The sequence below is a fragment of the Epargyreus clarus genome, unplaced genomic scaffold (assembly GCF_041222505.1).
Source record: "Epargyreus clarus isolate Ecla_fem2 unplaced genomic scaffold, WU_Ecla_fem_2.2 ptg000035l, whole genome shotgun sequence".
NCBI classification, from domain to species: Eukaryota; Metazoa; Arthropoda; class Insecta; order Lepidoptera; family Hesperiidae; genus Epargyreus; species Epargyreus clarus.
This window is the reverse complement of record NW_027332240.1, coordinates 2,406,454-2,430,459: the sequence shown is the minus strand read 5'-3', so window position 1 is coordinate 2,430,459 and position 24,006 is coordinate 2,406,454. Positions and strand designations below refer to the sequence as shown.

The window sequence follows — 24,006 nt, the reverse complement described above, 5'->3', positions numbered from 1 at the left end:
TAATCGTATTACTATTACTAAAATTTAAACGATAATAAGATATATTTTCATTACTATTTGTATCACTCTAAATGATGTAGATGATGTAGAAATGTATGTAGTATATTTTTAATTTATAATTCTTGGCAAAATTCTTGTATTAAACCCATTTTTATATCTGTGCTTCAAAAATTTTGTGAATCTGTCCTTATCCACATTCCTCAGTAACTGTCAAAGTCTTGGCAAAATGGTCATAAGACCGAGAAGCCATCGCAAAAACAAACAAAAAAAAAAACTGTCAAAGTCAAATCTTGAAGTTAGCGATTCCATTGATTTCATTCAGAATTTGCAATTTAAGTAACGGAAAAGGCCGACATATTTGTAAAGTGCAGTGTGTTGAAAAACATTGTGCAAATATATAAATTATCACCGTATTCCCTTCCAAATTATTTCCTATCAGTGAATAAAACGAAAATGGACGTTACGGACGAGAATTTGGCGACTCTAGCCGGTTACTTACAACAAACCTTGAATCCAGATCCGAATATCAGAAAACCGGGTAAGTTATATTCACAAATGTTGATACAGTGATTAATCTATTGCATTATTTTATTATTGATTTGGTGATTGTTAGTGAAGTCGTATTCTTTTCTATATTCGCATCAATTATACACTTAAAACAAACATAACCTATAAATTCAGATTGTATGTGTCTGCAATCTTTTTGTATCCCACTGTTGAGCATGGTTCTTCAACGGTGAACAATCTGGAGGTCACACCACGCTGGTAAAATGCGTATGAGTGCTATAAGTAGAGTGTGGGTTAATAGGCAACTCATGACGATGTTTCAAAGCGCTCGTTATGTTCCGACAAAGTTTAACGGTTATCCAATGATATTGACTGGGAAAGACAGCTGAATATGCCCTTCGAAACGTGTATTCGCGTTTGAGGTACATAAGCGGTCACCCATCCGGCTCCCGACCGCGCTCGAAGTTATTCACAAGTCTGTTTTTAAAGAACACAATGTGTTTCAAGAAGACATTTTACGGTGGTTAGAACCAAAGTCGAAGGTAGTTTATAACTTCTTGTTTGCCCCTTAGTAAATTACTTTTCTCTTATTTTAATACTAGTTAACCCGGCAAACGTTGTATTGCCATATAATTAACAAAAATGTTATCACTTAAGGGTATAAAAAATAGATAGTAGCCGATTCTCAGACCTACTGAATATGCGTATAAAATGAAAATTGGTATAGCTATTTCGGAGGAGTATGGTAACTAACATTGTGACACGAGAATTTTATATATAAAACTATAACTTGTTGTGTATAATTCAATGAACACACATGCAAAATTTCTTAGGAATATCATGGTGGACTACAGACTGCTTGTTTAAAGACACTCATGTCCAGCAGTGGGACATAAAAGCATCACCAACAACATATCAATTCAATACTAAAATTGTACTTTCTTTCCATAGATTAGTAAAGATTACTCACTCCTAACAAGAAAATGTACCAAGTTGTGAGAATTGAAATAGTTGCGTAAAAAAGATTTGCCACATCTCCGTGCTAAAATGTCCCTAAAATATTGGAAATAATTATTTATTTATTATGTAAATTACGCAGTATGAGTTATTTATTCGTCAATTTTCTCTAAAAATGTTTTTATTTGTCAAGAATTAAAAAAAAGAACTTACTAATAAGCCATTTGTGGCTTCATTCAATTTCAAGGCAGTTAAGTATCTTTACTAATTTATGTTTCTTTCATACATACCTTTTTTATAATTTACAATTCTTATCTATGTTGAAAATTTTCAGCCGAGAAGTTTCTAGAAGGTATTGAAGTAAATCAGAACTATGCCATCCTGCTCCTCCACCTCATAGATAAGGATGCAGCTGATCTGACGATAAGAATCGCTGCGGCTGTCGCATTCAAGAACTATATCAAGAGGAATTGGGCTGTGGTGAGTTGAAAATTCACTTTGAAATTATTTCTCAGTACATTAGATCCATAATACATAATTCTTTATTTGCATAGAGTGAGGTTAACAAAAGGTCTTAAGCTACAAATCTTCTCTCATTGCACCTTCTTGGCGTGCTAATTTTTATTCAATTATAATTCATAGAAATCTGGGAATAGTTTGGTAAGGTAGTTTCGAAATTTCTCATACTATTGAGCATTGCCACTGACCCCTTGTGGTGGGAACTTTTTAAAAGTGAGTACCTTGTAATACAACCTTTATAAAATGCTGTTACAAAACCTATATATCCAAAATTTTGGGTCAAAGTAACTGTTCAATTCAATGTTAAGCTTTTCCTATTACATAGGACACCAATCTAGACAAGAGCCAAATTAATGTGGATCTACTGAAATGAGAACTTACAGATCATAGTTTGACTTTAAATAATCTGTCGTAATAAATGTCACTACTGTTAACCACTGACATCTAGAACACCATCAATGAGGATTCCAATTAGTCACAAATGCATTTCTGCTGTTTTGTATTAAATTCGATTGCCTCAAATACCTCCCCTTTTATACACCCTACAAATCGGAACATAGCTGCCTTTAACACTTTTATGAGGTACAAATAGGTGTAGCAGTGGTGCCATTGGAGTGAATCAATTAAGGGTTCTATGACATTTCCTACAATAGCACCCATAATGGAGTATATTTCACTTTCACAGGAGGAGGACGGTGTCGACAGGATCCACGCCAATGACAGGATGACCATCAAAGTCCTCATTGTGTCTTTAATGCTGAAGTCTCCCGAGGCGATCCAAAGGCAGTTCAGCGATGCCGTGTCCATCATCGGCAGGTCAGACTTCCCAGAGAAGTGGCCTGGCCTCATCCCCGAGATGGTGGAGAAATTTGGAACAGGTTTGTGTCAAATATAGTATTTGCATAATCTTATTACAGGCTTTTATTATTTTAGTTGTCTTTTTGTTAGTAATGTTAGGTTTTATTACTTAAACCAGTTAACGTCCACTAATTAAGCTGAAAGGAGATGTTTCAAAATGTATGGGCTCCCGGCCACCTTTTGTACACTATACTAAAAACTAAGAAAACTTGCAAAGAACAATTCCTAGGGGTTCATTTTCTTCAAATCATGTTCGTTTAATTGTTAAAAAACAATGATTTACACTTAAACTTGCAACACAACAGTGGAAAAACATCATGGCGGTAGTGATTACCGTAATAATGTCATCTGTCATTCTATTTTAACTTACTATATACATTATATACTTTTTAATATATTTTTTACGCGAATGGGTGTAGATATATAAATATTGTATTGTATGTATTGAGAAACAATGCCTATATTTGATAAACATTAATTATATTTACGTACATAAATCTTGACTTAAAACAAACATACCAAAATATATACTTCTATACCAATTTATTTTAGTTAAAACATTTAAGTGTGTAAATAAAACAACTTTAAGTACACATTTGACAATATTTTACTTATTCTTCACTTAGATACATTATTTATTCATTTTTAATACCTTCCCTTATCAATATTTTCATCCAATCATGTAGCAGGTTCTGTAATATCCTGTAACGAGCTCAGCTCAAACATAATGTGAGCACAACTACCTAGGAGTACGGTTCGTTGCCCAGCGATGCAGTTGCAATAATAACTGATTATTTTGTCATCGCAAGAATGTCTTTGTCTTGCTAACGTAATTATCTAAAAAAAGAGAAATGTAAAAAGATTAGCTTCTCTAGTTTAAAATTATTAACGATTATTTCACGATTAATACAACTAACTGATGTATATTTTACCTGATGATATTGAATCCTTGTCAACACAATCCACAGCGATCGCATGAAAATCACAAGAGTCCATAAACCATAAGCTAGGTAAACAAGTAAGGTAGAATCAGCCCAAAATCGTAAGCAGCACAGAGCAGAAACATATTTAGGATTGAAATGGAATCTTCTCATCAGTACATATTTATTCAACGTTTACATTGGAGTCCACTATTATATAATATGTATATATCCACTTTTACACATATCAAATTGACAACTTCTTTTTTAATTTGATATGTCACTTACATCTATAAAACCAGATACTATTTAAAAGGTGGTTTTGTTATAATTATTATAAATAATTAATTAAATTCAGAAATAATGACGGGATACCCAAAACAAAAGCCAGGTTGTAAAGTACTGAGGTAACAATAACTATACGACAAAAACAGCGAAATACAGAATTATCGACATCCAAAGAGTATAGTAACCTATGTGTGGGGTACACATAGGTTCCCTGACCGACATCGACAGTTTTGAAAACTTGACATTGACAGTATTCCGCCATATTTAATATTTCAATGAGGAATGCTTATTTTAAATATTTTTAAACAGGAATACTTTAGGTTATCAAAATATATGTGTATTTTTCTTCAATTATACAAATTATTCGTGTTTTTTAGATATAGTGTACATGAGATGGCCGAAAATGAAACATCTCCTTTGCATATAACAATAATAGTATTTTTGCAAATTTTCAAAAGATTTTTTTCCTAATAAGGAGTATAAACTATATATTTTTCATTGATCTCTACGTTTGTATGACTTATATGTATGCACATGTAAGTTGTCAGCCAGGTGTAGATTGTGTCGCTGACCCACCCGGCCTTTAAACCCTACAACATTTATATGGCAAGTCTAACACTGTCTGAGGGACAGTGTTGTTTTTGTCTAACGTAACTGTTGTTGTCCAACATAACGGTTGTTGTGGTCTAATGTGACAGTTGTTGCTGTCTATTGTTTCTAACATATTTATTGTTGTCTAACATAATTGTTGTTGTTGTCCAGGTGACTTCCACGTGATCAACGGCGTGTTGCGCACCGCTCACTCCCTCTTCAAGCGGTACAGATATGAGTTTAAATCCCAGAAACTGTGGGAGGAGATCAAGCATGTGTTGGAGAACTTTGCTAAACCTCTCACCGATCTGTTTGTGGTAATGTATTATGCATTTTCATATTTTCTAAACAGTTATGTAACTTTAATATTATACCATTTATAAAAATAAACAGTGATGATTGAAATAAGATGACCAAAATGGTAGAACACCTATTTCTGCTTAATCCCAATGTTTTATGATTTTAAAAGACGGAAAGAGAAATTTCTTGAAGGTTTGGTAATGGAATGAAATTACAAATTATATAACATGTAGTTCTACAATATATGATGTATAACAAATTAGTCAATAGCAAAACGTCGTTCTATGTCCTAACACTCCTAACCTAGTACATATTTACATAATGAGTTGTATTTGAAGTAGATCTCACAGACTTTATATTATGCTTTATTCCACAAAAGGGAAATATAGGCAGTGATAGTCTAGTGGTTAACAAACTCGGCCTCTCGATCGAGGGGTCCGAGGTACAAATACCAGGCATGCACCTCTGATTTTTCAAAGTTATGTGGCTGTTAGATATTAATTATCACTTGCTAAACAGTGAAGGAAAACATAGTGAGGAACCTTGCATACCTGAGAGACGTATAAAAAAATCTCAAAAGTATGTGAAGTCTACCAATACGCACTTGGCCAGCGCGGTGGACTATGGCCTAATCCTTCTCATTGTGAGAGGAGACCCGTGCCCAGCAGTGGGACAGTAATGGGTTGCTGCTAATTTTTTCCACAAAAAGTCTATACATTATAGAAATAGTAAATACATTTAATTCAAACAAAGCTCATTTAGGTCCGTTAAAATATACAAAATTTAGGATTTTTATTTATCATGTGTTACAGGCGACTTTGGACCTAACAACAAAACACGCGGACAACCAACAAGCGCTGAGAGTGATCTACGGCTCCCTGGTGCTCATCTGTAAGGTGTTCTACTCCCTGAACTATCAGGACTTGCCGGAGTTCTTCGAAGACAACATGAACATATGGATGCCGAACCTTCTTAACCTGTTGCAAGCAAAGGTTCCGTGCTTGGAGTCTAATGTGAGTAACTTCAAGCTTGTAGTTTAACTGATAAATTGTCATCAGTCAGACAGTTGTAATGGCATTGGCGTGTAAATGAACTATGATTTGTCTCAATGAAGAGTCAATGTCTTGAATTCATAATGGGATTTAGGTTCTGCTCTCTTCCATTGTATATGTGTGAGTGTGACTTATTTTCAAAAGGCACAATAGTATATACCTTGTTCAGGAAAGTATGACATAAAATGATCGCTTTCGTTTATCTAAAATCTTACACTTATAAAAATGCACTATGCCGCTAATGCATATCCAGGGTCACGTCCCATCACTATGCGTAAGTTTGTGCAATTATAGATAGTTCATGTAAATCATTTGACTACAAGATTGATGAAAATCATACCCAAAATTGTTTAAAAATGTTATAGACAAAAAAGTTTGGGAACCACTGCCTCACAACACTTCCTACTTTCAGGACGATGACGACAGACCCGAAGTGATGGAACAGCTGCGCACGGAGGTCTGCGAGTGTGCATCGCTGTATGCTCTGAAGTACGAGGAGGAGTTCAAGCCGTACGGGCCGGCGTTCGTGACCGCCGTGTGGAACGTGCTGCTGTCTACCGGCGCTCAACCCAAATACGACGCGGTATGTCACACTTTGAGAACCTCGTGCAACTGTCACACTGTATGCTCTGAAGTATGAGGAGGAGACATATGACGACGACGATTTTACTTTATAACAAGCCAAACTCAGACTCAGACTCAAACTTATTTTTTAACCTCAGAAAATAGTCTGAGTAACATAAATTACTGAATGTGCAGGAAAATAAATATTCTTTTCCTATTCCTGTAGGAACTTCAGGAAAAAAATTTTAGTCAATCTATGTTATTAGTTTAGCAACATACAGAAGCTTAATTTTTTTTAAGGGATTTGTGTTTGAACTTTCGTCTGTTTTGTTTTCAGTTGGTATCGAACGCCTTAACGTTCCTCGCGAAGGTAGCAGAGAAGAACACGTACAAGAGTTACTTTGAAGACCCTTCGACCCTCAGCAGCATCTGTGAGAAGGTCGTCATACCGAATCTGGAGTTTAGAGGTTAGTTGGTCAGTTGAAAGTGATCTTTTAGAATGTGATAAAAACCTTTGTGATTCCGCCAACTATTTCTGTCTTATAACAAACGTGTAATGCTATTGTACTTTGGTTTGAAGAGCTGTAAGGGAGAAATACTTTTCTGAGAAGTTTCAGCTCAGTCCTCAGGAGTGGAAAAAGATCTTAGACCAATCTCAGGTGAAAATGTAACTTTATCTGGGGTTGAGATATAGGCATCATCAGGCAGTAGACGCCACCTACCATCAAGTGGACTGCTTTCTCGTCTGCTATTCCTATATTATAAATAACACGAAGAACTCGGTAGATGAAATGATCATAGAGGTTATATTGTAATAGCAAAGTGATTTTTGCACAATTTTATCATTACTTTTAATTGCGACGTTTTGTAACACGTTATCATTTTTGTTACACTTTTAATTAGATTGATTTGTAGCTCTTTTTCCATTTTATAGCACTGTTAGTTCGGAAATTTTGTAGCACCACTACTCTCTATTCCAGAGTCAGATGCTGAGCTGTTCTCTGACAACCCTGAGGAGTATGTGCGACGGGACATCGAAGGCTCGGACGTGGACACACGGCGGCGGGCTGCTTGCGACCTGGTGCGGGCGCTCGCCGTGGCCTACGAGGACAAGATTATGGCCAGCTTCGGGCAGTACATACAGGTGGGTGATGCAGAGAGAGCTCGGACGTGGACACGCGGCGGCGGGCCGCCTGCGACCTGGTGCGGGCGGACAGAGAAGAATTAGTCCATAGTCCATCGTCCATCGTGTTGCCCTAGTGTATATTGGTAGACTGGACATATTTTTTAAAACTTTTTTAAAGATATTTCAGGTAAGTCGGTTTCCTCCTTCGCCCTTAAAGAAAGTGTTAATTATTTTCTAATACGCATATAGCTTTGAAAAATCGGGGATGTATGCCTGGGATTCAAATCTCGGACTCCTTGATCGAGAAGACGAGTTTCAACTACTTTGATATTAGGATATCACTGTTTACTCAAAGTTACTTACTGCTTCCTCTCAAAGGGTTTACCTATTTTTTCTGCAATTAATGTTATTTTTATTCTCAATAGTTGATGCTGACAAAGTACTCTGAGCACGGCGCCGCCGCGTGGCGGGGCAAGGACACCGCGATGTACCTGGCGACGTCGCTGGCGGCGCGCGGCGGCACGCAGGCGGCGGGCGTCACGCGCGCCGCGCCGCTGCTCGACATCGCGCAGTTCGCCGCCGCGCACGCGCTGCCCGAGCTGCAGCGCGCGGACAGTGAGTGGCCGGCTTTATTTTGTGTTGTCTTCTATTATTTGAAAATCGAACGGAATATGACCGTCGGCTATACGATAAGTTGACTAATTCGTGAATGGCTGGCTTTATTGTATTAAGCTGATTACTCCGTGAATGGCCGGCTTTATTTAGTTCCTACAATAATTTGAAAATGGAAAGGGATTTGATACTCCTCCGGGTGTGTTGCGGTGACTGGTCCGTGTATGGTCGGCTTTATTTAGTTCCCTTCTATAATTTGAAAATGGAACAAAACATGGTGCACTATCGCGTACATTACGTCGAACTGGTCCATGAATGGTCGGCTTTATATTATGTTCTATTAGTTTGAAAATGGAAGCGGATATGATCTGCTCCCGCGCATCAGCCGCGGTAAAAGGTCTATTTGGCGGGCTTTATGTTTCAACATGGAGGCCAAATTTTTGTTGATTGTTGCGTAATACCTTTACAACAGTAGAAAAGTATGTTGGCTCGAGCATAATCTACGTCTTGCCTCTTAAAAATGAAAGTAAAGTAAAATTAAATGTTCTCTACTTGAGAACACTACTGCCTGACTACTACTCTACTTATTGAATCGTAAGTAATTAATGAAATAAGATTATTTAACTAAAACCATGGGTATGCTGCTAACGCCTTTTAGTAATACATGATCAATCTTAACCAATCTTTATTTACCAAAGTGGGATTGTGCCAATTAGCGTGAAAATGTTCCAAAGTCGAACTGTTTGAGGCAAAAAATTGGTTAAGATTGATTATTACTAAGAGACATCAGTCATTATTCACATAATTTCTACAACATCATCTATTTTCCCAGTGAACGAGCTGCCCGTGCTGAAGGCGGACGCCATCAAGTACATAATGACGTTCAGGTCGCTGCTGCCCAAGGAGCTGATCGTCACCGCGTTCCCGTTGTTGGTGAGTGGCCACCAATTTTATTATATCATATTTATGGGTGTAAATAAATATTTTTTTATTCAAGTTATTGCTGATGAATAAGTAAAATATGTTATATTTAGTATTTAAATTGGCGATAAACGCATTGTTGGGCATATATATTTCATTGCAATTTCATATGGCAGCTGTTATATATGGACCAACTGAGATTTTCCTCAAATAGGATTGGAAGTTCCTGAGGTCACTTGCAGATGAGATTTCTTTCATTGTTATCAAATACATGCATTGAGATGCATCAGAAAGTTGTAAAAAATATAGGATAAATCATGCATCTGTTAATAAATAAAAAATCAATTTTCTATGCAGTAAATCCGCTTCTTTAAATAGTATAATATGGTGACTATAGCTTACTTCTATTGTATTTTCAAATTAATAGAATAGTCAACTTTTTTGCCTTTTTTTATTGCTATTTTTTGCATATTTGCATGCATATTTCGGCAATTTGATATATTAGCCAATAAACGGACTATAATAAGTCGTTTTCATAAAGCACTCTCAACATCATGATATAATCCCACACAGATAAAGCACATTACGGGTCGCGGCGTGGTGTGCACATACGGCGCGTGCGCTGTGGAGAAGCTGATCGCGGGCGGGATGCTGCGACGTGTGGACGTGGAGCCGCGCGCCGGCGAGCTGCTCGCCGCGCTGCTCGCCGCGCTCGCGCCTCACGACCCGCACGACCACAACGAGTATGTCATGAAGGGTGGGTATTGGAAATTAGGAACTACGACCCAAATTGTAATTCAGTCACAGCAAACGACCGGCATTGCGCAGCCGTAAAACGTACGACTCAAATTCAAATACGACTTTCAGCAGTCCATCCGCGGAGCGAAGCGGAGATATGGCGACTATCGATCCGACACGCTAAAGGGTTCCGGATTCGATCCCCGGTTAGACATTTATGTGAATTTGGATATCGGTTCTGGGTCTGGGTGTTTGTTTTCTTTTAAAAAGTAGATATTATTCCATTTTAAATGATGGTATAGTCCGCGTAAAACTGCTAGTCCGCTCTGAATATAGAAATGAATCGCGTCGCCATAGCAAATTGTATGACTACACCTGCTCGCAACAACTTCAGAGCGTAGTAGCAGTTTGGCGCGGACTATACATAGAATTATTTATGGTCGTGCAGGAGTTGTCACGCCCCGAGTCGTGTTATAAATTATTGCGTGTCGTGAATACTCGTTGCATATAATATGTCTGAATTCCGCGATAATATTCGTCTAAAATCATAGACAACAGATATTGCCAGGGATTTGTACAATTAAATTCAAATTCATTATTTGCTAGAACACAGTTATTACACAGATATTATGTACATACTATAGTCCAGTGTGTTCTACCTTTACAAGGTTTGCAAAGTACAACAAAATTCTTATAAATTATAATTAGTTACTTATTAATTTATAATAACCGACTGGCATTAAGTGGATTAATAATAATAATCACTAGTTAGATTAATAATAATAATTACTAGTCTACACCTACAATACCCAACTAATCTCACAATATCATTACAGCGATACTCCGCACTATATCCTGCTTGCGCGAAGCGTCGCTACCCTACCTGGGTGAGGCGCTGCCCAAGCTGGCCAACCTGCTAGCGGCGGTCTCGAAGAACCCATCGAAACCACACTTCAACCACTACCTGTTTGAGACTCTCTCGTTGGCTATTTCGTGAGTATTTTTTAACTTACCTAATTATAAAAATAAAATTAAAAAAAAGATAAAAGCCATTAAAGTTACATTAAAGCCAAAGATCTTTGAAGCGGTTAACTAAGTAGTAAATGGAGGGTTGTCGTAATTTGAAAGTGTTAGAACGGTCTGTTAGACTCCAGTAGCACCGCCGTCATACGTATTTCTGCTTAGTAACTATTATATTCTCGTAGCAGATGATATGCAGTCCACCTTATAGTAAGCGGCCACTAACGCCCATGGATCTCTAATCAACCCTAGATAAAATACTATTCCTGCCTGAAGCCTGCCCTAGATGCGCTATCCCTGAGGAGTAAGCTGGAATGCCTCGAAAAGTATCTCTCCCTTACTGCACCCTTCAAATCAGCAACTATTTCTGCATAATAACAGCAATGTAAACAGCAGCGTTTACATTGCTGATATTATGCAGAAATAGGTGTGGCGGTGGTGTCGCCGGAGTGGAATCACATAATGTTCCTTTGATGGACCGTTGATTGTGATAGTGACATGGGTTGTTGAATGTTGAATTAATTAATTTTTATTTGCAGGTTGGTATCGAAAGCAAATCCTAATGCTATATCGGCGTTTGAAGACGCGTTGTTTCCGATATTCCAAGAAATTCTGCAAAATGACATACAGGGTATGTTACATATTTATTTTATTCTATTTTGTTAGTTTCACTGACTTATTATTTATTAAATTATGTTCATATTATTAAAACCAAAAATAATGATTGATTTAATGATTGCTTGGTAGATTGATTCGCTGATTGTTCGGCTTATTGATTGATTGAGCAATTTATTTAATTATTGATTGGTTGGTAGATTGTTGCACTGGTTGTTTGACTTGGTGAATGATTGATGGATCGATAGTTTGAAAAAAAATGAATTAGTTGTTGGATTAACTCACTGGTTGGTTGGTTTATTGATTGATGTACGGGTTGATAGCTATAAATTGTTGATTGATAAAACTGATTTATTGATTGGCTCGCTTGTTTATTGCTTAATTAATTTAATTATTGATTGGTTCGTAGATTGCTTCAATAGTTGATTGACTTGTTGATTGATTGATGGATTTTTCGATTGTTTTCTGTGCTCTCTCCCCCCTTGCGATCCGTGCTCTTGTACCCGCTTGAACGTGATCGTCCTGCCCGCAGAGTTCATGCCGTACGTGTTCCAAATGCTATCTCTGCTGCTGGAGCTGCGCGGCGCGGCGGGCGAGGCGCGCGGCGCGGCGGGCGGCGCGTACGGCGCGCTGCTGCCGTGCCTGCTCGCGCCGCCGCTGTGGGAGCGCGCCGCCAACGTGCGCCCGCTCGTGCGCCTGCTCTGCGCGCTCGTCGCCGTGCGCGCGGACCTCGTGCTCGACGCGGGCAAGCTGGTGAGTGCCGGTGCCGGTGTGCCCGCCTGCTCGCGCCGCCGCTGTGGGAGCGCGCCGCCAACGTGCGCCCGCTCGTGCGCCTGCTCTGCGCGCTCGTCGCCGTGCGCGCGGACCTCGTGCTCGACGCGGGCAAGCTGGTGAGTGCCGGTGCCGGTGTGCCCGCCTGCTCGCGCCGCCGCTGTGGGAGCGCGCCGCCAACGTGCGCCCGCTCGTGCGCCTGCTCTGCGCGCTCGTCGCCGTGCGCGCGGACCTCGTGCTCGACGCGGGCAAGCTGGTGAGTGCCGGTGCCGGTGTGCCCGCCTGCTCGCGCCGCCGCTGTGGGAGCGCGCCGCCAACGTGCGCCCGCTCGTGCGCCTGCTCTGCGCGCTCGTCGCCGTGCGCGCGGACCTCGTGCTCGACGCGGGCAAGCTGGTGAGTGCCGGTGCCGGTGTGCCCGCCTGCTCGCGCCGCCGCTGTGGGAGCGCGCCGCCAACGTGCGCCCGCTCGTGCGCCTGCTCTGCGCGCTCGTCGCCGTGCGCGCGGACCTCGTGCTCGACGCGGGCAAGCTGGTGAGTGCCGGTGCCGGTGTGCCCGCCTGCTCGCGCCGCCGCTGTGGGAGCGCGCCGCCAACGTGCGCCCGCTCGTGCGCCTGCTCTGCGCGCTCGTCGCCGTGCGCGCGGACCTCGTGCTCGACGCGGGCAAGCTGGTGAGTGCCGGTGACGAGTGTGCCCGCCTGCCAACGTGGGGTATGGCGCGCGTGGTGCGTGTGTTTAGGTGCGCCAAGATATATGTTTGGGAAGAATGTAAATGATACGAACAGTTCGCAGCAGTGCGAGTGAACGACTAACTTTATTCGTTAAGGTACAGTATTGAAATGAAATGAAATGAAATATGTTTATTTTGTATAGGCCAACGGCGGCACTTACAAATTGTCAGTTACAATATTTTCTTAAACTACTACCGGATCGGAACGCGACCTCTACTGAGAAGACAATATACATATATATATTACAATCAGTATGTGCATACGGCACATGGGGTATGGAGGACAACCACAACGCACAAACATTTGCTGGATGTCTTGCCGAACAGTGACAAATGTGTAAACCCATTGATTCTTGCTAAAGAACCGACGTACGTAGAACGACAGGTATGAACAAATATTGGCCAAATATCTTGTCTAATATGTGAACACCGCTCAAAAATATAGACAACAAATCGATTGAATCGCGTTAAAACTGATATCCCATGTGAAGAGACCAATTTCCATGACGATTCCAATTTCAATTTCCATGGCAAGTACCGAATAAACCCGATGCTTTTATACTCATATTCGTGTCAGTTCGTATCAGCTAGTATCTTATGTAATATTGTAATGTTTCAGAACGCAATGCTGGGCGTATTCCAGAAGTTGATCGCGTCGAAGACAAACGACCACGAAGGCTTTTACCTCGTCCAAACGATGCTATTCAAGTTTGGCGAGTAAGTAACATATTTTCTTTACCACAACCTTCAAATCGTAACAGCACATTAAACTGATATTTTAAAATAAAATTAGGGAGTAAACCCTCTGATACAATGAAAGATTTTTTGTAATTTTAGAATCCGTCAAATCCCTAATTTAGAAAGCTTTACAAGAAATAAAAAATATTACGAGTTATGTAGCACCAATTTTAGTAGTGTTCCTATTTCTGGTCAAGACATAAAAGTCCTGTGACAGACAGATAGGCTAAGTAATAGTGCTTGTATTGCTAGTAATTACCTTTTTTATATTTCACTTAGTTTTTACCCTTTCAGTTTTATTTTATCAAATCTTATTTTATCCATATTTCCCAGGTCAGTGATGCAACCGTACAACAAACAGATAATAACTCTGCTATTCCAACGGCTTTCCTCATCAAAAACCACCAAGTACATCAAGGGTCTCATCGCGTTCCTCGGGTTCTACGCGGCACACTTCGGCGCCGACAATCTGATCGATCTTGTCGATTCTGTTCAAGCCAAGTGAGTTTTAAAATGTATTGTTTTTGATGCAATTTTAGTAAGTTTTTCTTTTTTTCATTTTATACGACAGAAAGAGGTCACCGACTGAAGGGACTTTTTATGTTATCGCTTTGAAGCTTTGGGCGAGTAGTGTGGGGTAGCTCGGATGCATTTATCTACATATCTGCCCGGGCAGTCATTAAGGAGGTGAAAATTAGTCGATGATATTGATATAATGCGCCATAAACCCTAATACGGCTGGTGGGTGAGCGGGAGGAGTGGGGTTGGGGGTTATCAGGGTCTACATTTATTCTTCTACTGTGCTTAATGGTGCGCGCAGTGATTTCTATACCGATGCGTACGTTGTTCGTCACGCGTATGGGGTTGTCCACTTTGAAAGAAACAAAGAAATATTTATTTGTAAAAAATACTACAACATTATGAGACATAAATAATAGTAAACATAACTTTAAAATAAGAACATTGCTGCAGTAAAATTTAACAAAAGGGTCCACACTCAGCCTCACCGCAGCGAACCACGGCCACTAATTTTCAGTGTGTCCCAATTCGACGAGTAGTTCGGTCGGGTGGTGGTGGTGGTGTTCGCTAATATTCGCGTGTGTTTGTCAGCATGTTCGCGATGTACGTGGAGCGCGTGCTGGTGCCGGAGCTGCAGCGCGTGTCCGGCGCGCTCGAGCGCAAGGCGGCGGCGCTCGGCTGCGTGCGGCTGCTCTGCGACTGCGCGCACTTCCGCCGCGAGCCGCTCGCGCCGCTCTGGCCGCGGCTCATGCAGGTATAGTCCGCGACAATCTGCTAGTCCGCTCTGAATATAGTAATGAGTCGCGTCGCCATAGATAATTATGTGACTACACCTGTGAGCAACAAATTCAGAACGGACTGGCAGTTTGGCGTGAACTATAGCGCGCGTGTGGTACAGCGTGTGCGGTGCCGCGCGTGAGAGCAACTACCAAGCAGTTCATCTGATTGTAAGTGGCTACTACCGCTCGTGGACACGTGTAATCAACCCCAGATAATATTAAATTTCTACCTGAGGTCAACCACAGATGAGCCGCTAACCCTGAGGGTTAAGCTGGAACGCCTCGAAAAAATATGTCTCTCTTACCAGACTTTTCAAACCAGAACACAGCTGCAGTTAAGATTGCTGTTATTAGGTGTGGCGGTGGTGCCGCCAAAGTCGAACCACAAAGGGAGTATAACCTATCACCGTTAAAGAAATTGACAAATGTGGATTTGTGGTAACCAAAACATTGAAAAAGTTAATTGAGGCTGCTAGAACCAGAGTGGCCTAACTGCATTTTAGTAACTTTTTACCTATCTGTATTTTCGTTATTTAAAAATGTTGCACACTTTTACTTATCTCCATATTGTAAATCTTGTTTTTTGTAGTTAGGTTACTCTGGTTCTAACAGCCTCAATTATTAACGGGGGTAAGTAGCACACATAATAACTCCTTGATCTTTATGTCGCCAGGCATTAATATCGCTGTTCGAGCTGCCGCCCGACGAGACTACGATGCCGGACGACCACTTTATAGAGGTGGACGACACACCCGGCTACCAGGCGCAGTACGCGCAACTCACCTGCGCCAAAGGACCTAACTCCGACCCATTGGCTGGTGAGTTTCATGCACAAATATATTATCGATATCTGTCTATGGTAATTGTCATTACCACCTTAGCAATTTTAATATTTAAAAAAATAACGATTGTCTATGTCTTGTCAAAAAACGCAATAAAGATGACAGTGCAGCTCGTAAAAGTTTTTTAATTACAAAATCAAAAACTCGAAAATATCTAAGGAATCTCACAAGCATTCATCAATTACAATATCATTGTTACCACTTAAATGATTATTAGCGATGGGCACGGATTTCATGTCGGTGTGAATTGGTAGACTACACTTTCCATTCCTTTGATTGATTTGTAATAATTTGTTGTAATTAAAATTATTTCCAATAAATGTGTTTGTGTTTACATTGAAAATTATAAATGTTTGGGATTCCAAACCTGTGCAAATTTGTGACACCAAATTCAAAACACTAGACTAGACAATCACTGTCTTATATCTTGGAAATAAATGAACTAACTTGAACAAATTTAAAAGTATACTTCAAGTTGTAAAGTACAAATTATTTCTAAAATAAATTAATAATCATTGAAGAACTGAAGTGATATATTTCCTCATGATCATCATCTTTGTTTACCTAAAAACCGTTTCTTATCTATTTTAAGGCTTTGCAAACCTTTGCATGCATGCTTTGCATAAATAGTTATCTTATATCCGCATTGTTCACTTTTAAATATATTTTTGTAAGGCTGGAAGCTTGGCCTAATCAGTTATATTGCATTCCCAGCCGTAGAAGACCCGAAGCGCTACCTGGCGGAGAGCCTGGGCAACCTGTCTCGCGCGCACCCAGGGATACTGCAAACTCGCATCGCGGCCATGGAGGAGCCGCACCGGCGCCAGCTGCAGACTTACCTCGCCGCGTACAACGTGCAGCTCTGCTGACGGCAGTCGCTGCGAGCACACATGATGCAGGACAACTGCACGACAGACACCCACACGATAAAGTTTCCAAGATGGAAACACGTTGGAGTGTAGGGAAGCGAGGGACATGTTATGATAACAGTGGAAGATACCATTTTGTCGAAGATCATCCCTATGTGTATAGTGCCAGGATTGTGTATTCTCGATTCGGTCAGAGAGTAATTGTGAAAACAGTGTAGCGATGAAGTGAAATTGTTTGTGCGGGACTGTGTTTAGTGATTGAATAGTGCTGTTAATATTGAAGATGAAAATTCAAGAGTGTGTGGAGATTGATGCTAGGAGATTGTTTGTGTGTGTGGGTGAAAGATTGGAGAAACTTTAACGAAAGCAAGCGACTGTATGCTAGGAGAAATCTTTTGTTGTGTTAATAACCGAAAAGTGTAAAGTTTAACTCATTGTAAAAGGACACTGCTGCTATTATTATTATATAATAAAATATGTTACTAAAATGTGTACTTAGATATCAAATTTCTGTACTAAAAGGAAGATTGAACCAGTGGCTATAAACTTATAAATGCACAAACATATAGAATGAGAAATATGTTTTATAATACGCATAAATATAAATGATGGATTGATTGATATTTTTAAATAACAAACTCCGTAAACTTTATAGATATTTATTGTACATTATTATTGTGTAATGAATATATTTTCTTGTGCTTTATAATAGGTATATTATGTAACATAATAATATGTAACTCACACCTCATATTAATATTTGTTAATTAAACAATTTTAAATGTATCCCATTGTGTCCTTAAGGAGATGTTTTATAATAATATACATTATATTTACTAGTTTATCAGTCATGTTATATATTATTAAGTGTGTGTATGTGTACATGGATGGGAGATTGAGTAGCTCCCGTTATTATTATTCAATCTATCTAATGTTTTGTCTACAAAAAATCTACTTTCGACCATTAGTTCGTAGTAGTAGTAATATTCGTAGTTCGTACTAGAACTTGTCAAATTTCGATTTTTAATAAGTAAAATTTATATTAGTTAAATAATAACGGGCATACATGAGTGAAGCAATAGAATGCAAGACGGCAATAAAAAGTTAGCCAGAGAAAAAATAATTTATTGCCTGTGTGTTTGTTTGTATGTCTGATGATTAAGAATGAATGACACACGTGTATGATAGTGTACTCAGTATGTTCTCATTCTGAAATGTAACAGACCACTCCCATTTGAAATCAAAAATTCAAAAGATTTAAAATAATTTGTTATCGCGCTGAGCGCTTTTCATTTAGTGTTGTGGTAATTTTTAATGTTGTATGTTTGTGTAACATTGTATGTTAATTTGGCGATAAAAGGTAGGAGTGGATGTTAATATTTGATCATAATATGTATGTATCTTTACTACTTACTTTATGTAAATAACTAACGCTAAAGGTACACAGTGAAAATTTGTTTTGATGTTAAGTATTTATACCAGGATTATTGTAATAGTGTCTGGAAGTATCATTATGTCGGTATGATATGTTTATTGTTAAAAGTAATAAAGTATGATGTGGGATTATTGAAATAATGAGATATTTGAGGGAACTAATTAGTTTTTTTTTAATAATAATGAGGATATGTCACCTGATGGTAAGTATTCTTTGTTGTCTATGGACATTTTTAACACCAGAAATAACTAGTATCATATACTCAAGTCAGCTTTTCAATAAATTACTAATACTAATTAGTAGTACTTATAATTATCAATGTATATTCGTTTGTATGTATACTCGCATATACGAAAGTTCTGTTAATTTATGTTCACTTCTGGAAATTTGTGATGTTTGTAATTAAAGAATAAACGCCTTTTTCCTATTTTTACCAAGTTTTATTTAAATTTCCTTTTCCGGGTCAAATCTTGAAACTGAAATTTAAACCAGATAATTCCAATTCATTTTATTGAAATATTGCAAACGTTAGGTTTGGATGACAATGTATGGTTAGTTCAGTGACGTCATTTTAAATCCAATATGGCGGATGCACAAAGATGGCATACCAATTATTTTTACGCGCCACCATTATGAGTATCAAATAAAAGGATTTTTTTATCAATATATTTGTTTTTTGTATGGGGTTTCAGGAGCGAGGGAGTTTCAGGGGCATTGAAATAAAAACTATATTATTACATTTCAGCAATTTAATAAGCAGGTCGGTAAATACATTTGCGAAAAAAATGAGAAAACAAAACAATTTCATTGATTAACATAATCTTATGTAAGCTACGTAAATGGGAATGTATTCTCTACATTAGCAAATAATTGAAAACCGCAAAGGATTTTAAATACAATTCGGCAGTTGAGAAAATGAAGATTATGTTAGTATGCGAAGAGAGTGAATATTGTTTATATCGTAACCTTGAACCGCTTTCGTTAAATCGACATAATACGTAAATAAGTCTGCGGGTGAAGTGCAGTTCGGCAATCTTCAGAGCCGGTCCACACGGCGCGTTACATATTATAGGATCGTGTGCCGGTAAATATTGTGATAGTTCTTATGTAGTAGCAGACGAGCATGCAGTCCACTTGATGGTAAGTGGCTACTGCCGTCCATAGACATGTAATCAACCTCTGATAGTCTTAAGAGACCTACCTGAAATCGGTTACAGCTGTGTTGCTACCCCTGAGGACAAGTTGAAACGCCTCTTATAAGTATGTTTTCCTTACCGCAATATTTTACTAAGTTTTTATACCAATACGGTTCTGTAGTCGAAATAAACAGAACAGTAACACACAAAACAGTGAGCTACTGCTATATAGAAGTACATTGCATAAAATGTATTTTTAATGATATTTAATAATGCTGCTAAGTGTTCACTACGTTAGACAGTATTGTTTCACTACATATATATTCATTAAAAGTTCTGTTAGTAAGTACATTTGACATAGAATGGAATATTAGTAATTTTGATTTGCAGCAGGTAAAAACTACATTGATTTATCGGAAGTATATGACCCATTACTATAATGTACTCACTCATATGTTCAAGATTTCATTACATTTTTCAGTAATATATAGTCTTGTTTTTCTATTACAATTTAAAAGGTCCCGAAATAAAAATGTTAGTACTATGTTTGAAGTTACTCAGCTGTAATCGTACATGTTCAATGACAGATAATTTCAGAATACATACAAGTTGATAGATATCTTATAAAAATAAATGCTAGACTGCAGAAAGGAGACACTGCAGCCTATTTGATGTTAATGATGACCCATGGGTTGTGCAATCCACATTGAAAATTGTTTTACTTGGTTTTCGAAAATTTGGCAATATGCAAGTTCTTAGAATGATTCGCAGACACTGTACACAGTAACAATCTCGTGTTTTAACGGTGGAAATTCATTTCAATGTGAATTGCCATTACCATGGGTTGAAATTTAGTGACTTTATGACATATAATGAAACAAGTTTGTGTGCAGACAACTATGATAGTCGTTTTTGCTTCGCCAGCGACGGTGGTTGCAAGTTCCGCCTTTGGAATGTAGCGTTACCATATTATTTGTCAAGATGGTCGTTATAGTAGTGTAATAGAAAATGGGGAGGGCCACCATTAGGCGATATGTGCCATGGCACAGTACTTAACATCGTGACGTATTAAAAATCAATTTACCATATTTTTACCCACCAAAGACCGAAATTTGACAAATGTATTGTATGACAATTTATTAAATGTCGATGTTTGGTAAGCAAAATAATGGATAGATTGATTATTGAGCGTCACCGATTTATACTTATACAATGACACATAGTGGCGCCATCTATAGCTTTCAACACCTCCACATTCCCATACCTCTTACTTTTTACCTAGTTCTTAAGTGGTTGTGCAATTTAATGCAATTTAAAAAGTAATTAGTAACGTTTCGTTCTGTCGAGAGCAAAAACGACCTTAGCTCGTGGGTTCAGTGGCGTCTAACGAGGTCGTCGGTAGCAGCGGGGGGTCGCGAGGAGCCCGGCGGTCACTTGAGCGCGCACTCCACGAACACGGGCCCGAGCGGGGAGGCCGGGCGCAGCGGGGGCTCCGGGGACTCCGGCGCGGGGTACTCCGACAGCGGCGGGGACTCCGCACGCGGCGGCGACGCCGGCGGGGACTCCGCCTCCCACTGCGGCAGCTCCGCCGGCCACATCCGCTGCAGCATGGACCTGGGGACGACATTATGATCATTATGTTGCGAAGACAAAATAGTTAATAAACATTTACTCTATTATTTGACAACTCATTAAATTTTTATTTCTTTATTTGATAGTTGTTGAAGACCTTTGTATTATGTGTTATCAAGGAAAAAAAAACAAATTCTATAAGAACACAGACGATAAGATTCTATATCTATATGAGTATGTAAGATACTCCAATGCAGTAAATAATGACACGAAGAATAATCGTTCAATTACTATGGGAGTATTTATAGTATTTTAATGTGAATCAACGGATTATGCGTCTGTATTCGTGCTTAAGTAAAGGTTAATTGATAAGTTAACTTGTTATTGTTCATCGAATTACTCCTCGCATCATCATCAACCCATTACTGTCCCACTGCTGGGCACGGGTCTCTTCTCAGAATGAGAAGGATTAGGCCATAGTCCACCGCGCTGGCCAAGTGCGTATTGGTAGACCTCACATACCCTTAAGATTTTTTTTTATAAATCTCTCAGGTATGCAGGTTTCCTCACGATGTTTTCCTTCACCGTTTAAGCAAGTGATAATTAATTTCTAATACGCACATTAATTTGAAAATCAGAGGTGCGTACCCTGGGATTTGAACCTCGGACCCCTCGATCGAGAGGCCGCGTTTCTTAACCACTAGGCTATCACTGCTTTATACGAATATGGACGTTGCAACAAATCTACAACAAGGATATCTCACCACAGCTGTTCATCGACGAAGGGCCGCACAGTGGGCACGGGGAAGCCGTTGAAGGGCGAGGCGACGGGCAGCGTGTAGGCGCCCATGTCGCGGAACACGAGCCAGCCGCCCACGCGCTGCGCCGGCAGCCGCGCCGCCGGTAGGACACAGTCCAGCGCGTCGCACGACGGACCCCACACCGAACACGCCTCCGGACGGGAGTTCTCCACCTGGATCACATATTATTATTTTATTTATTTTTATTAATTTAAATTTTCAAAGAAATAAAGTCTCGCTTAGTATGTAGGCCCCGGTATAAGCTTTTTCATACTACACTACCATAAATGTACATTTTTACAAAGCTAATGCTTGAACTAACAATAATCTAAATTAAAATATAACCCACTTTATTCGTACAACAACCCATACCCTACAACCGTATGTACTGAACTGTTATCCAATCCTAATCTCATTCAACAACTTTTATATCTTCTAATGTTTGCTACTAATCCTCCTCCCTTTGGAATTAAACAATATCTAATCATCTCTGATGTACATTCACAAAATTAATAGCATTTTTAACATTTGAAAATATAAAAAAAGACATTATTGTATAGTCCAAATTATATGCATGGCAAATGAGAGGCCACTGACCTCGAGCGGCTGCGCCACGACGTGCTGGAGGTCGTAGAGCACGCAGTTGAAGGAGCCGTACACGCCGTCGTTAATGAAATACATCGTGTGCGGCTCCCCGCCCTCCTTCGCCGGCACCTGGGTCACAAAACATTCATTGTAAAAATGGTCCTTCAAGCCGGATGAGGTAAATTCTAACGGTCTTATTCATAAAAAGTTATAGCACACTTATAACGTTGCTATAGTACGATTGTCAAAAAGTGTTATTCATAAACGCATTTTAGGCACTAAACCGTTCTATAAACCTTCTATAACTTATAGAGGCCAGAACCCTACTATAACAGTGCTATAAGGCAAAGATGGCCGACTCTCAACAGCTGATTCGTGATTAATAACCTAATTTGACAATACGTTTTTAATAAATTATGTCAATGTCCATTTTGTATACAAACTTGAAATAATTTATTTTAATATCCAATAAATAACATTATTATATCACTATTTTAAATTACAATGCAAATTTTACAAAGCTTAGATTATTAAAAATCTAGAAAACCGTCCACTTCGAAGAACATTGCACCAAAGAGTGATCTGTTTTCATTAAATTATAGGAAGCGTTATCGCTTTAATTTTTAAACATTCATAGATTATATCGACCCATGACAAAACTATCAGTGACTGCCAAAAATAGTTTTAATATGGCTATTAACATATATAATAAAATTCCGGATGACTTTAAAGACCACAACTATATAAAATTCAGGAAATTAGTAAAAAATTGGCTAGCTAAAAAATGCTTCTATACGATTAAAGAGTACTTTGATGATAAAAACTGACATAATTTTCCTAATTTTCTTATTATTATTATCATTATATAATGACTTGATTATTATTGTTACTGATTGTTAATTTCGACATAATTGCATTCGTCTTAATCTAAATATCGGTTACCTTTAATACTTTATTATTAATCCTAACATTTTATTTAAGTTTGACATGTGTAACACCTGTAAAGGTAGCATTTAATTGAACTGTATTGTTATTGACTATTGACCTATTGTACTAAATGCTTTACACAATAAAAAAAAAAAAAAAAAAAAAATCGACAGTAAATTTTATAATTGATCTCGTACGTAATGATCGTAAATTAGATCGCAGAGGTCCTGGTACACCTTCTGAAATACAGGGTTTACTGCCATAAGATATTGCGAATGTTTACAAAACGAAACTTAATTGAATTTAACTTTATATAATTATATCAATATTACATAAAACATTAATATCCAACCAATTTTCACTCCTTTATCTTTTAACAACTTTTGCTTCACATCCCATTTTAACAAATAAAATATTTTTAAATTCGCGGTATTTACAAATACAATGACACTGACATGTGATTTGGTTTTATCGACAACCCATTGACAAGAATGTCAAGACAGAATATTTTTTAGTACGAAATAATGTCATTTAATGATGTTTATCTATGGATATTCGTCAATTTGTTCGCCGAACTTCACTATAATGGCAACATTTTCATTTATAGTTGACTTTAGCGACACATTAGTTATAGAAGGTTTATGGAACGTTTATGAATAAGCAATTTTATAGAACGTTTTATAAGCTTATTGAACACTTTAACTAATGAGTGCTTAAAA

The 24,006-nt window shown here is 38.7% G+C and overlaps 2 protein-coding genes across 3 annotated transcripts in view; one reads left to right on the top strand and one right to left on the bottom strand.

The window, feature by feature from the left end:
• The first annotated feature begins 282 nt into the window (after window positions 1-282).
• On the top strand, window positions 283-18,074 carry Cse1 (chromosome segregation 1). Its single transcript, XM_073092184.1, has 19 exons — window positions 283-538; window positions 1,799-1,944; window positions 2,669-2,861; window positions 4,812-4,957; window positions 5,753-5,953; window positions 6,405-6,575; window positions 6,894-7,023; window positions 7,537-7,700; window positions 8,108-8,297; window positions 9,127-9,227; window positions 9,789-9,972; window positions 10,790-10,946; window positions 11,513-11,604; window positions 12,121-12,341; window positions 13,705-13,802; window positions 14,157-14,324; window positions 14,934-15,096; window positions 15,795-15,939; window positions 16,678-18,074. The coding sequence occupies exons 1-19, from the start codon at window positions 454-456 to the stop codon at window positions 16,830-16,832; spliced, it is 2,910 nt and encodes a 969-aa protein (XP_072948285.1). The 5' UTR covers window positions 283-453; the 3' UTR covers window positions 16,833-18,074.
• Window positions 18,075-19,331: 1,257 nt separating this feature from the next.
• The window catches only part of LOC140756633 (ornithine decarboxylase 1), a 31,861-nt gene continuing 27,186 nt past the window's right edge, over window positions 19,332-24,006 (bottom strand). For both annotated transcript variants that reach the window (XM_073092178.1, XM_073092179.1), the window contains exons 10-12: window positions 22,373-22,489; window positions 21,740-21,948; window positions 19,332-21,017 (exon numbers count right to left, since the gene is read on the bottom strand). In XM_073092178.1, the coding sequence (XP_072948279.1) occupies window positions 20,834-21,017; window positions 21,740-21,948; window positions 22,373-22,489 (510 nt within the window). In that variant the 3' untranslated portion in view covers window positions 19,332-20,833. The remainder of the gene's footprint in view (window positions 21,018-21,739; window positions 21,949-22,372; window positions 22,490-24,006) is intronic.

Coding starts and splice junctions, on each gene's coding strand:
- Cse1 (XM_073092184.1), top strand. CDS start 454: ATGGACGTTACGGACGAGAATTTGGCGACTCTAGCCGGTTACTTACAA. Junction 6,576..6,893: donor CTCAACCCAAATACGACGCG/GTATGTCACACT, acceptor TTTTGTTTTCAG/TTGGTATCGAACGCCTTAAC. Junction 7,024..7,536: donor ACCGAATCTGGAGTTTAGAG/GTTAGTTGGTCA, acceptor TCTCTATTCCAG/AGTCAGATGCTGAGCTGTTC.